Source organism: Bombus pyrosoma, linkage group LG9 (assembly GCF_014825855.1).
Source record: "Bombus pyrosoma isolate SC7728 linkage group LG9, ASM1482585v1, whole genome shotgun sequence".
Taxonomy (NCBI): domain Eukaryota; kingdom Metazoa; phylum Arthropoda; class Insecta; order Hymenoptera; family Apidae; genus Bombus; species Bombus pyrosoma.
The window spans coordinates 6085247-6099010 of NC_057778.1; the positions used below are offsets into that span (position 1 = coordinate 6085247).

Sequence of the window (13764 nt, forward strand, 5' to 3'; positions counted from 1 at the left end):
CACAGAATCCATCCGCATAGAAATGTTTTGTTTGTTGGATACATTTTTCGCAATTTACCTCTTTTTCTTAGCTTCGTCCTTAAAACGTTAAACTTATTAACCAGGGGGCATTAAACAAATCTATAAATTTAGAATGTAACGGGAAAGGAAAATTTCGGAGAATAAAGAATCCGCTTTTTATTAGCTTTTTATACGGAAATTAAAATTTTTATTTTTCTCGAAGAATTCGTGATAACATTTTACGATATTACAACAATGGACTGTGTTCTCCTTTTTGCTAAAGCATTTCGTGTACGTGTAATAAATGAGTGTAGGTGTCGTGGATCAATGAATGGTTTCAGGATGGCCTGCAGCGACGAATTTCCTCGGCACTGCATCAACTTTCTTTTTTGCATTTTTCTTTGCAGCTTTAACGTATCTTGTTATCTGTCGAGAGAGGACATACCTCAGGCAATAAAATTGAAGGAGCGAAAAGGAAAAATAGCATTTCTTTGTAAAATCTCATGAGTTTAATTTTACTTCTTGTAACATCTGTAGTACAATAGTTTCTTAAATGAAATAGAATTTTTTAACCAGAACAATTAGAGTTTTATCCTCTTTCGAGTGTAATATTTGTAACAAAATTTAAAATAACTTCAATACAATTTTCAGTATAAATTGAAATTCAAAATACAAGATTTTGCGCTATCAAACAATTCATTCATTCTCTAATATCCATACAATGAAACTTTTCAATCTTGTATTCATATTACTTTTGTAATGATTTTCTCCTTTAGGATAAAACAAAATTAGTTTCATTAAAAGTGCAATTGTTTGTAAATGGGCCGAATAATATACATATAACAAAGCTTCTCGATTTCTTCTTAATATTATTTTTTAACGATTCTATTCCTTAGAACAACTTCATACAATTTCATATGGAATTTCCATAAAAAAATGCAGAGTACAAATAAAAATTCCAATTTCAAGTACAACTTCAAATAAAATATTATTTATTCATCGTGAAGTATACAATCGAGTTGAATCTATTATAATAATATTATTTTGATAATTCTTACAACGTGTCTAATATTAAAATTTGTCTTTGTCTTCACAAGACTCAAACGTATCGGGCGCCGCCTGGGATCGTTTCAAAATCGGTTTCGCAATAGAAAATCTAGATAGAGGATACGTTCTGTGCAAAGAGCTGGTCTTTATCTTATTTTGGGGAATGAACAGATACGGTCAGATCAGGGCATGGTCTTTGTAAAATTATACGGAAACGAGTGCTTTAGAAACGGTGCCTTTAGCTCGGTTCGTTTCAAAACCACGAATAAACGTGATGAGATCGTCGGTAGAACGGCGCAAATGATTTTAATACGATAACGTATTAAATGTTCGTTTATGAAAGGGCATTATTGCATTTTATCCCATAGCGGTGACAAGGGAGAAGGAGGGAACGCGAGTATTGCAATCGCAATACTGATATCATTGGTTGTTATTTGAAATATAATGAAAGAGGGATGAGATTAAGCGAAATTAAAATTCAGAGTAGAAGATGGAAGCTGGGCATTTTGCAGTTTTTAATTTCCACCTTTCAATTTCTAGATTCTTAGTTTGCAGTTTACATTTGATACGCCGTGTTATAAATTTTAAATTCCACATTCGCTAAATTGTAGATTTCAAATTCTAGACTTCCTAATTCGAAGTTTCAAGTTCTTAGATCCTGGTCTCTAAATTTTCGTAGAAATTTCGAATTTTCCAGTGTCGAACTATTTCAGCTACTTGCGAGCTGTGGATTCGAAAATTCTAAATTCTAAATTTCGAGTTTCTTATTTTCTTAGTCCTATAGCGTGCCCAGCGGATCGAGACAGCAAACGTAAACAAAACGTGATTGCTGCAGCTGCGGTTATTGGCTGCGACAGGCTGTCACAGAGTGACAGAATGTCACTAGTCGGCAGTCAATAGTTGCAGCCGCGGTAATCACGTTTTGTTTACGTTTATTGCCTCGTCTCGTCGGACAGACAATAAATTAGAAATTTCACGCCTTGAATTGCAAATTGCAAATTTCCAATTTCCAGTCTTTAATTTTAAATTGAAAATTTCCAATCTCTGATATGTAGCTTCCTACATCCCATTCCACGTACCGTGTTCCAAATTTCAAGGACCTCACCTTCTATCGTTAATTGCTCAACTGTAAATAGCAATGTAAATTCTACTATTTCAATTTTCAACTCAAAATTCCCATTTCCACCTTGCAATCTTCAAACTAAATACGTAATTTCCGTGCTTTTATTTTTCCATATTTTACATAAATATATCGTTTTCATCTTTATCCTTGTTAATATAGGATCAGATAAGTCTATGATGAATGGCGGATCAGAATCGAACAGCAACGTCAAATGGAATTTATGTGTTTGTTCTGTTGTAGCTGAACACGGAATGGGCACAAGTTGAAGTTATAAATCTGATCAATGATGGCAGCGGTCTTGGATTCGGAATCGTCGGTGGACGAAGCACCGGTGTTGTCGTTAAAACGATCCTTCCTGGAGGTGTCGCCGATCGGGTAAGTTTATTGCAAACATTTTTTCTTATTCAAACGATTATTAAAAATTTCACAGTCCTTCAAAATCGTTCAATTTTATATACCAAATCTGAATGGATATTTTGGAATTGTATACGTACTTAGATTTTATAAAATACTTTTCACCGATGATTTTATTTTATCCTATCTTATTTCATTTTCCATAAAAATCCTTTTGTGATAATTGAATCCTGTCGAAAACACGAAGACATTCTAAATTTTTTAAGTCCTTTGAACTTCTTTACTTACAAGTAATTTTAGCACGACGGTTAACGAATAAAGATGAAAGAAAAACAGTACAGAAGATAGGTTTTAATTAATCACTTGTCTCAAAGATAAACTTAGAACAAACTTATTCAATTCACAATTTATTTACCTTAAGATTTAAAGAGATTTTTCTTTTAACTTTTTTTTCTAACTGTCTTTTAGTATCTCCAGATTAGGCGAATTTTTCATTCGTCAAATGATTTGAAGTTTTTCCATTTGACAGTACATCCATAAATAGCGATCCATAGACTGCATAACATTCGATTGCCCTATATTCTTCCTCTAGCAGCCTCAACCACATTTTACCATCAATAAAATTGCAAATCGAATCAGGCTGTGGTTACCGTGGATGCGTATTCGAACGAATTGTCGTTCTGATGAACTTCATACATCCAGGTAATCAAATATGTATATAGATTTTTATTATGAGTGTATGCACTTCGATCTATAGGCGTTTCATTCGTCAGTTCGTCCAAATACCTCGGTGGTTGGCATTGATAGCGGCACAATTGAAAAAATTCCAAATTTGATTTTATCGAATAGAAAGCTTATATATTATTATATATAAGAACAATATTTATATTTCCATTAGTTTTGCGTGAGAATTTTTACTTACCGCCGCTGTCAAACTGCACTTTGCCACAGCAACACCGGCTCATTTTCAGTTGTTTTGTCACGCTGTAAGTGAAGGGTTTTACCGCTTTCGCGATATCAAATCAAATGAAAGGAGTGAAAATTTGTTTGATAAAAATCATGTCTCGGGCGCTTTCTTCTTTCTGAAAGACGTGCCGTTGTTTAGCAAAATCTGGCTCGTAAATCTCTGTCTGCTCACGGAGAGACTCGTCGTCGCTAATAAACACAAAATGAGAAATAGCGTTGGAATAACTCACCAAGGTTTTTCCGTCAATTTTAAAACGTCTTTCTCTTTAACACTTTGATGAGCGTAATGCTCTGACAAACATATATAGCCTGAATCCCGCGTATTTTTGAAGCGATTGAAAAGATTCAAACGATCTCTGGGAAAGTTCGTTCCAATTTACATTTGTTGAATTTTATAAGTGCCATTTTGTTCCACAACGTTTCTCCATCTTTCACACAACTTGAATATTCCATCGTTCCAGAAGCTCTCAGGTTTTTCAGCGGAAAACTTTTCAATGTGATTTTTTATGTCGACAAAAGTGTTAAAAATCGGAACGAACTTTCCGAGCAGCATTTAGGAGTGTAATATCCTATTGAAAATCAACGAGCATATTTACAGATACCTCTAGTAATGTTTTTTAGCGTGACATGCTTGAAAACAATTTCTCCAAAGGGGAGATACTAAGCAAAATTTATTATTCTAATAAATTCCTTAAAAATCGGGACGAGCTTTTCGAGCAGCATTTAACGAGTGTAATTCTATTTAATTTTCTATCGAAAATCAACGAGCATATTTACAGATACCTCTAGCAACATTTTTTAGTATGACATGCTTGGAAACAATTTCCTCGATAAAATTTATTATGTTAACAAATTCCTTAAAAATAGGAACTTTTCGAGCAACAAATGTTATGCCAATATATCGATAGCGGCTTCGTATTACTCAAGCAAGTAACGTAAAATCACTTTGATAACATGTCGTTTATAGCATCCATTGCTTTTCTTTGCTGTTTTAACTAGCAATAGTTAACATTTTTATAAGATACCGAACGAAGTATGTAAGACGCGAATTTGCGTCTGTAGTCCGCAAAATGTTAAAATCCACGGTTTTTGAGTCGTGCCACTATCAGCGACATGCAACGACGTATCCACTGTAATCACAGCCATAATCAAAACTCCTATACGAAAACCAGAAGTTCTGCAACATAAAGATAGCCGATCAAAAATCTGAAAAAAGAGAGGAAACAATAGAAAATAAACGAGGCAAGAACATTTAACTATGATCGATTGCCGAATTAAAAACGGTCTGTTCGCGGTACGATTTGTAGGATAATCGGCTGCAGAGCGGGGACCATATATTGCAAATCGGCGATGTCAATCTGCGGGGAATGGGAAGTGAACAGGTTGCGGCAGTTCTGCGACAATCCGGCACACACGTGCGCCTCGTTGTCGCGAGACCTGTCGAACCAACGTCACCGGATTACCAGGTATTGTATCCAAATTTTCCATTTTTTGTCTGTTTCTTTTTCTCTTTTTTTTTTTTCAATGAGCATATTCCGAAAGTTTAAAAACTCGAACGTTTAAGGAGTTGCGCGTTCGAAGGTTATAGGATTGGAATGTTTGAGAATTTGTAGATGGAAGCTTCGAAAATTTGAATAGTTGAGAATTGGAGAAGTCGATGGTGTTAAATATTCGATAATTAGAAAACTAGAAAATAGAACAGTATTTTGAAAATTTGGATTTTTCAAGGTTTGGGAATTCGAAAATGTAGGACTTGTAAAGTTGAACATTTGGAAATTGCACGATTTAAAAATTTAGACTTGGAAACTGGGAAGTTTGAATATCGCGAAACTTGGAAATGTAGAAGTTACAGAATCTTGTAGAACTTTAAGATTCGATGGGTTAAAAATTATCAATTTTGAAGTTTGAAGATTTAAAAATTTGATAAGAATTAAAAGTTTCCGATTGAAATCAATAGCGCGTCTATTTTTCTTTGTTGTTCTATTACAAGTGGAAATATTTACATTATTTTCTACTTCTTTTTCTTATTATTTCACTCAGTCCTTGGATTTCATAGCATTAGCTTGGAAAGTCTAATGAAATGGCTTGATTGAGATTTTCCTTAATTAAATGGCAGCAGGGCGTTTTCATTAAATCATCTGATCGGACTGCTTGCACAGTAAATACTGCTATAATTGATCGTCTTGTAGTACTGGAAGGAATTATTAAATAAAAAGCACTTAAGTCGTTCGACTTTTCTCGCTTTCACAGCAGTTACATCTCGTATTTGCTTTTTACAATAGAACGTACTTGCTGCGATATTACTAAAATAAATTTACTTCACGACAAAAAAATTCGATTATTCAGGCTTTAGTTTAACATGTAATTGAAAACTCCTTTATTATTTTAATATATTAATCTAAGAAACTTAAGAAAAAATTGATGTAATGTATGAATATAAAGGAAAATACGTATGATTTTTATAAAAATGATATCAACTTTTTAATAATCTTTTCTATAAATATCGGAAATTTGAATAAGATATTTATATTGTAATCAATTCGTATTTCTTTTAATTCTTATATTATTATACGAGACTCTGAGAAGCCAAACTAATCAATTCCACCTTTTTTATAGGATCATCAATCTAACATTGTTTAGACACAATTAATATTGGAGAAATTGATGAACTCAAAAAAGAAATCATACATTTGAATAATTGCAAATTCTGAGGTAAATTAAAAAAAATTAGTACTTGTAACTGTTAACAAAACAGTAATTGTCACTTTTCTATGCAACCCAATTTATGGAGTTAATCAGCATGGTCTCTGAGAGTCTCAGGGTATCAGAGTGTCAGACCCTTGATACAGCTGGTTGCAATGCTGGCGAAACGCCGGGAAACAGTTCCTCTAGAACACGACTTCGATCCGAAGACCTGATGCAAATGTCTGATAAATAAAGTTGAAATTTTATTTAAACCATATAATCATTAAGACAAGCAATATTTTAATGTTCTCAACGTAGCAACGCTATAACGAGAAATATTTTGAAAATTAAGAAGGGGATGAAGACACATATGTTCAACTACAAAATTAAATACAAAGACAATTTTGCTAATACGAGACTGACCTATACGACAGTATACAGAATCCTAAAACCTGTAAAGAGCATTGTTTTACTTGTACAAAGATGAAAAAGAAAAGAAAAAGGAAAGATATAAAATATGACCTATCGTGTGCTTCCCCTGTAGTATTTAAATATCATATCACGTGCAATATATCAAAAATAAACATGAAATGAAATGAAGGAATTGTATATCATCGTTGGTCCGAAATTCGAGCCAGAAATTCCAAAGGAACGGCACGTTTCAGGCACTCGGCAGCCACGCTCCGATCGTACCAACGAAGATTCTGGGTGACCCGGACGAGTTGGACCGCCACCTGGTGCACAGCGTGCCGGAGACATACAACATACGCCACGTGCAGCCCGACAACGCGTACGACAACGGCTACATATTCTCTCAGGAATCCGACGTCGAGATGCATGTGAGTCGGCAAAACCTTATGACATTTCATCGTTCCTACCATTTTATCCTTTCGTTTCGTCAACACGTTCCTTCTGCCAACTGTACCGTTTTCTGCATGAAAACTTTCATCTTGATTTATCAACATTTTGAATGTGCTGGGAAGAGTATTTAGACGAAACGAGCATCCTTTTGCTGAATCGGGAATCGAATATCCAAATGCCCTAAAAATACATTTGTAATTATAACCTTTTTGCCAGACATCGTTATAATGATCGTTTCTTTATTAGATATCACTATAATCTCTCCAAAAGATGAGGAATGATACAATGTTGTTACCGTTTGGTACGTGCAGGTGGAAGGTTCCATAACGAGAAAGTTTCATGGAAACATTGTGACACTCAATAACGCAATATCGTTCGTGCGTCACTGTGGATGAAGTACCTGAAAATTTGTAATAATTCTCGTTTATTACACCGTTAGATGTTCTTTAAGTTCATTTGTAAGTTTACTTCGCGATTTAAAACATAATTTTTCAATATCTACCTTATCCACGTTTCGAGAATAGTCACAACTTTTTTTAAACTGAAAATAACAAAATTGAAGGCTATTTAATTCTTTCTTGAAAAACTTTGTTTTTTGGATATTAATCGTGCACTTAGCGAAATTCAGAAATTGTTGAGGCTGGCTGATAAATTTGTAATAGAAAAATACATTGAACTAGGTATAGGTATAAGTATAAGTACAGGTATAGTGTATGCTGATCTATATCCTCACTCTTTCAATATTACAATACAATAGGAAGAAAGACAGGGAGCACATTCATATAATTATAACAAAGGACATTACCAAAACGTTAACCTTTGTGTGTAGCTCTAGCTGAAGGCTACAAGAAACAGCAATAAAAATCTACGCATACCTCTTTTGTGTCTAGACCTTGCAACCCAAAACAAAATTCATATTCAAGGGCACAATAATATGGACCTCTCCTTATTTTGAATTTTGTTCACCAAATTCCATTCTCTTCGTAACGACGGTCTCCAGATCACGGATATACAAAAGAAAAGGTGTAGAGTTTTTCTTCGGGTAATTACTTCAAAAGAAACGAATACAAAGCGAAGTTGATCGCTTTGGTCTTCTAAGAGGCTCATATGTGAATGGAAAATTCTTCAGAACCGAATATTAATCCTGTGTTTGTGTAGTGAAATTTGTAAATTAATAAAAACTAGAATTAATCAGCTTGCCTGTTCACAGACTCATATATAAATGTGAAGTATGTTATAAAATTTCTTACTTCGTCTGAATCGCTGTAACGCTAAAACAACCCCTTGGCATTATATTTTGTGCGTTATAATCGTCTTCTTATTCGCTGAATCTTCCAAGAATACGCAATATTTGCATATCATTCGACGTTATTGTGTCGGTGCTATTATCTGGAAAAGGATGATTGTTCGATAGGCAAGACCAGGTCTCATCGTGGACGTAGTACGCAACCCATTGCCAATTGGAGCGATGCCAGTGATACCACCGGTTCCGGTGCAGATCCCGGAACTTCCGGTCCTCACCATGGACACCATCGATGTTAACTCACTGCCAGAAATGGAACGGTTCACCGTTGAGCTTAAGAAGGACATTTACGGCCTCGGGATCACCATCGCTGGATACGTTTGCGAGAAAGGTAATCCTTCGCGCGCCACAAAGAGTTATGGCTCTTGGTTGTTTCGTGTGAATTATTTGTAACGCGTGGAGAGTTGGAAGCTTCCAGAGAAATGTGCTTTGGTGATCCTTGGAATTTTAGCGACCGGCTGAAAAATTGGATACGCGTCGAGTTACGTTTATAGCTGGTGCTTGTATATTATTTCGCGTTTTTGAATTTTAAACGTTCGAGAGCTCGAAAACTTGCAAATTTGGGAGTTTCGAAGTTTAAAGGGTTATGAAAGTTTTAGAGGTTGACAAGTTTGAAAGTTTCGAAATTTTGCAGATCGTAAAGTCTCTCGAAGCTTAGAAATTTGACGAGGTTTACAAATTCGGGAATTTCGGATTTCGAAGGTTCTTTTGTAGTTCGGAAATGTGACAGTTCGGAAATTTAAGAATTGCGTAACTCTTTGAACATTTGGAAAATCCCAAGTTTAGAAGTTGGAGAATTTCGAGGTTTAAGCATCCGGTCAAAGGTTGAGAAAGCTGAGGTTTCGAAGTGCGAAGGTTTGTGAATTGGAAGTTTTAGAAGCTTCGAACATTTGCAGGTTTCGACGTTTGTATATTTGAAAATGTATAAACTCGCAGTTGCGAAGCTTGCGAACCTTGAAACTGCGGAAATATAGAAAAATTCAAAATACAGTATTCGGTATCATAGTTAGAATATAATATTTCTTTTGCTACATAGTAACCACTTTTATCTCGTTTCGATTACAGAGGAGCTGTCTGGCATCTTCGTGAAGAGCATCAGCGAGGGCAGTGCGGCAGACTTGAGCAACAAGATCCAAATAAACGATAGAATAGTAGAGGTGGACGGCCATTCTTTACAGGGTTATTCAAATCATGAGGCCGTTGAGGTGCTACGGCGCACTGGACAAACGGTAGTTCTATGTCTGGAGAGATATCTACGTGGACCAAAGTACGACCAGCTTCAGCAAGCAATCGCAGCCAGTGAACTGAGACTACCTCAACCGAGCTCTCCATCAATCACCAGTTTGCCAAGCTTCCCGATTAGCGCGGTAAATTCTCTTCCTTCGAGACTTTTATTCAAATTCATATCTGATAAATGGGTTTCTAAAAAATATGGAATATTATCATTACAACTGTAGCGGCGCATGAGTCAGAGTACGATGCGGATCGAGAGCGACTCATGTTGTTGTTTGACCGTCTTGACATAACAAACGTATCGACAAACAAACTCCGGGAAAAACAATATCGCCGCTACGTGCAACCGTCGATCGAAGTTGAATTTAATTTTTCCTTAAACTTCCCCGACCAGTATAAATAATCGAACACGTTCGTTAAAACAGTCAGTAGCAGTCAGTCTCTAGCATTCTTATATCAGCGATCAGTATGCGTTCATTACGATCTACGGTTGACTCTGTATTTTGTATTATACATTTATAAATACATTTGACTACGCAAAATATCCACTCGTCTCATCACTATAAAGGCCAATACGTTCAATCGTATAATCGTCCTCTATGCAACCATTAAATAATTGAATTATCATTGCTCCGATTATATTATTCCAGTGTTTCGATCATTAGTCATAAAAGATGTTTTCCATCTTTTATTTAAATTAACACGTTCGAGATCGGTGAATTGGAACAAAACTCTTCCGAATTTGTTGAAAACTGTTTTGCGTATGTATACTAAAAGATAAGTGAAACTAATCAATGCGGAAATAAAAGAGAATATGTTTTAGGCAATTTTTATTTGAAAATGCGTTATGTTGTACAGGGTATGTCATCGGATACCCGTAATGATTTTGATGTTTTATACAATTCGTGTGAAATAGCGTTTTAGTTAAAATCTTAAAAAGATAAACACGCGAAAAGTAATGATATTTATTTCAAGAATGAGAAAATTATATAACACGTTATTTATTTGTTTAATTGTGTGAGACATGCGTATTGTCGTCGGTCATTGCGAAATGCTGCATAGCATGTACGATGTGCCATCGGTCTGGAATGTGTTAAATATATTCTTATACAGGTGTTGTTCGATTCGAACAAATTGAACCAATTATTTATGCAATTATTTATGACCAATATAATACGATGTAAAATCAGGACTCACGTATAATCTGAGTATTATTCGTATAACGTAGTATCTTGAATTATAAAATAATACAATCTATGTTTAAGTCAAGCGACGACTATATTTCGAAAAGATGGAAATTGTAAATAATGTAAATATTCAAAAATCACATGGTATTTAGAAATTAATTTCTAATTTAATTACTAATTGCAGCAACAGTAAAATAAGAAGTAGGAACAGTAGACAGTTCAACAATATTAATAGGGAGAAAGAAAAAAGATTGTTTAATCTCGTTTGCGAGGATAAAACTATAAAAATATATAAAGTTTTAATGTTTAATATTTATACAACATTAACAAGGTAGAACTTATTTCTTTCACAGAAACTAACTTTACAAAATTGTATGTTAATATATGAAACACATGTTGTTTGCAGGATGGAGAAACTACTACTGAGATAGAACCGGAAGGAGAATCGCACACGACTGTTGACAGCGCAGTTCTACAAGAGGGTGAACGCGAAAGATCCTCCGAGGAATTAGATGACGCGGCAAATGTGGAAGCTCTGTTGAGCGACCCATCCAGCGAGCTTACACCTCAAATTCGAGCCGCCATTAAGGCGAAATGGCAGAAGATCGTAGGCCCAGACACGGAAATTGTGGTATGTACCCTGCTACACTAATATCTCCGTACTCTGAATAATGTAATATATCCTTCATGTTTTAGGATTGTTGAGAATTTAATTATCAGAATTCCAGCATTTGATGTTACTTAAAATTTTAGATTATCCTTATGTAAATGCTATTGTTTGCAAGAAAGTGCACTGGAATATTTCTAAAAGAGTTTTGCCAAGTGGTGAATTAGAGATTCATTTTTAAAGGAAGATTCGATAGATTGAGAAAGCAATTTAATTAACCGAAGACTTGGAAATTACATTTTAAAGACTCTAACAATTTAGAAAGCAACGTGGGTAATTGGAAATTTAGAACATAATTTTTAAAAACTACAAACGTTCGAGACATAATTATTAATGTTTAAAAATCTTCTTTATTTCTTATAATATCTATACACGAGCGTGTATATAAATTTTTCATCAACGAAAGATTAAAGAAAAAGATTTTCCTATCTGTTACCGATAGGTAGCGCAATTGAAGAAATTTGCGGAAGGTAGTGGCCTTGGTATAAGCTTGGAGGGAACGGTGGATGTGGAGAATGGACAGGAAGTTAGACCGCATCATTACATAAGATCGATTCTCCCGGAAGGACCCGTAGGACAAAACGGAACGCTGCGTTCAGGGGATGAATTGCTGGAGGTAAAGCAATAGTTTGGTTACAGAGTTCAAGAAGCTTTCCTCCCTCTTAAATCCAATTACCACAAAGGATTAATACCTCTGGCGAAATGTGTGTGGTTTAGTAACTTGTAGTTTGTCGTCGGTTTACTTTATCAATTTATTAATAATGAATATAATTTCATTATTCTTATTACCACCCTTTAACCAAGTTAGAATCAATTATCTGGATAAAATATATTAAGAAGTACAGAATAATAAATTATACTGTATTTTTTAATATTTTGCGTTTAAATATTATAAAAGAGAATTGTGATTCCTTTTATTTTTAGAGAAGAGTGATTTTCAAGTTCAATGTACTGTTGAGTAACCCTGTAATATCCAAATTCTTTTTTTATTTGGTTTTGAGACAATACAGAAATATAATACTCTTTTTAACTTTATAAAATTGTTTATCGCTTTATCTTGGTTTCTTGCACAGATAACAAATGTTTTTATTTTCTTACAAATTTCTAGAGCATTGATTGTTGATTATTTTCTGCAACTATGTTGGTTTAACAATTAATAATCTAAAACTGTAAATAAGTTTCAATAGTATTTTATTGTGAAATAAAAATTCCTGCATTCGGTATTAATAGTCAGCAGAATTTGTATGGAAATAAATAATTTTTGATAGAAATTACGTTTTGTGCCATTAGTTATGTTCAGTTACGTTCTGTACGTATAATATTAATTTCGTATATTTGCTGATGCTCGAGAAATGCGCCAATAAACACAGAATGGGCACAGCTTTCTAAGCTGAGAAGCTTGGTATGGGCACAACACAGCGTCCTAGATAATCAGCCATCTAAGCGCTAACCGTGGCTAATGTTGTTTAACTTTGACAATTAGGCGAGAATCATTGCTTTCTGTGGAGAAAGACCTTGAACCGAATAGCCAGCGCGTTCGCTGCTAAATTTTCATGTAAAATTGTGACATACGTTAAAATTTAATTGAAACTTGACGAATAGGAACATTTGAAATCAGAATAAGGACATTAGAAATACTACGTGTGTTCTATACATATTTACGCCATTGAAATGTTTCATAAATATATAAAAATCGTTAATCTAATCATCAGCGTTTCTAAAATTCCAAAAATGACAAAGATACATTAAATATTCAGATAAATAAGTTATCAAACATTCAAAGATTAGCTGTCGTCAGATATTTATAATATAAAATAATGACTCAATATGTGCGTATATTAATCTGAAAGCAACATTATTTGCGTTATTATTGCATTATTGTAAAAAAAATCATTAATCTGTAGAAACAACATTAATTAATTTCAAAGTAGCTGTCACATATAATTTCAGTTAAAAGACGCTTCGCGAATTATAACATCCAGTGTAAATTGCCTTTCATAGTAACCTTCCCCAATCTCCCCATTGAATCAATTAATGACGAATTCATAAATAAAGCTGATCCATTAATATTCAACGATTTTACTGCCAACAGGTGAACGGATATCGATTGCTCGGCATTAATCATATGGAAGTAGTTAGCGTGTTAAAAGAATTACCCATACACGTTCGCATGGTCTGTGGAAGAAACATCGCTTCGCAGGATCCTCTTTGCCCTATCGACACTGCTCAACATCAAGCTGCGTTCCAAACCAGAGTAAGAAATTGAACATTTTCTAATAAATAATAATGCAGTTCGAGTACATAATATCGGTATTTCGAGCGTAACCAGGTGAAACGT

The 13764-nt window shown here is 34.5% G+C and overlaps 1 protein-coding gene across 1 annotated transcript in view; it reads left to right on the top strand.

The window, feature by feature from the left end:
• Positions 1-13764, top strand: part of LOC122570821 — a 165648-nt gene that overhangs the window by 88120 nt on the left and 63764 nt on the right. The window contains exons 8-15 of the mRNA XM_043733678.1: positions 2411-2545; positions 4798-4956; positions 6841-7014; positions 8451-8670; positions 9405-9706; positions 11166-11390; positions 11869-12042; positions 13519-13680. Of these exons, the coding sequence (XP_043589613.1) occupies positions 2411-2545; positions 4798-4956; positions 6841-7014; positions 8451-8670; positions 9405-9706; positions 11166-11390; positions 11869-12042; positions 13519-13680 (1551 nt within the window). The remainder of the gene's footprint in view (positions 1-2410; positions 2546-4797; positions 4957-6840; positions 7015-8450; positions 8671-9404; positions 9707-11165; positions 11391-11868; positions 12043-13518; positions 13681-13764) is intronic.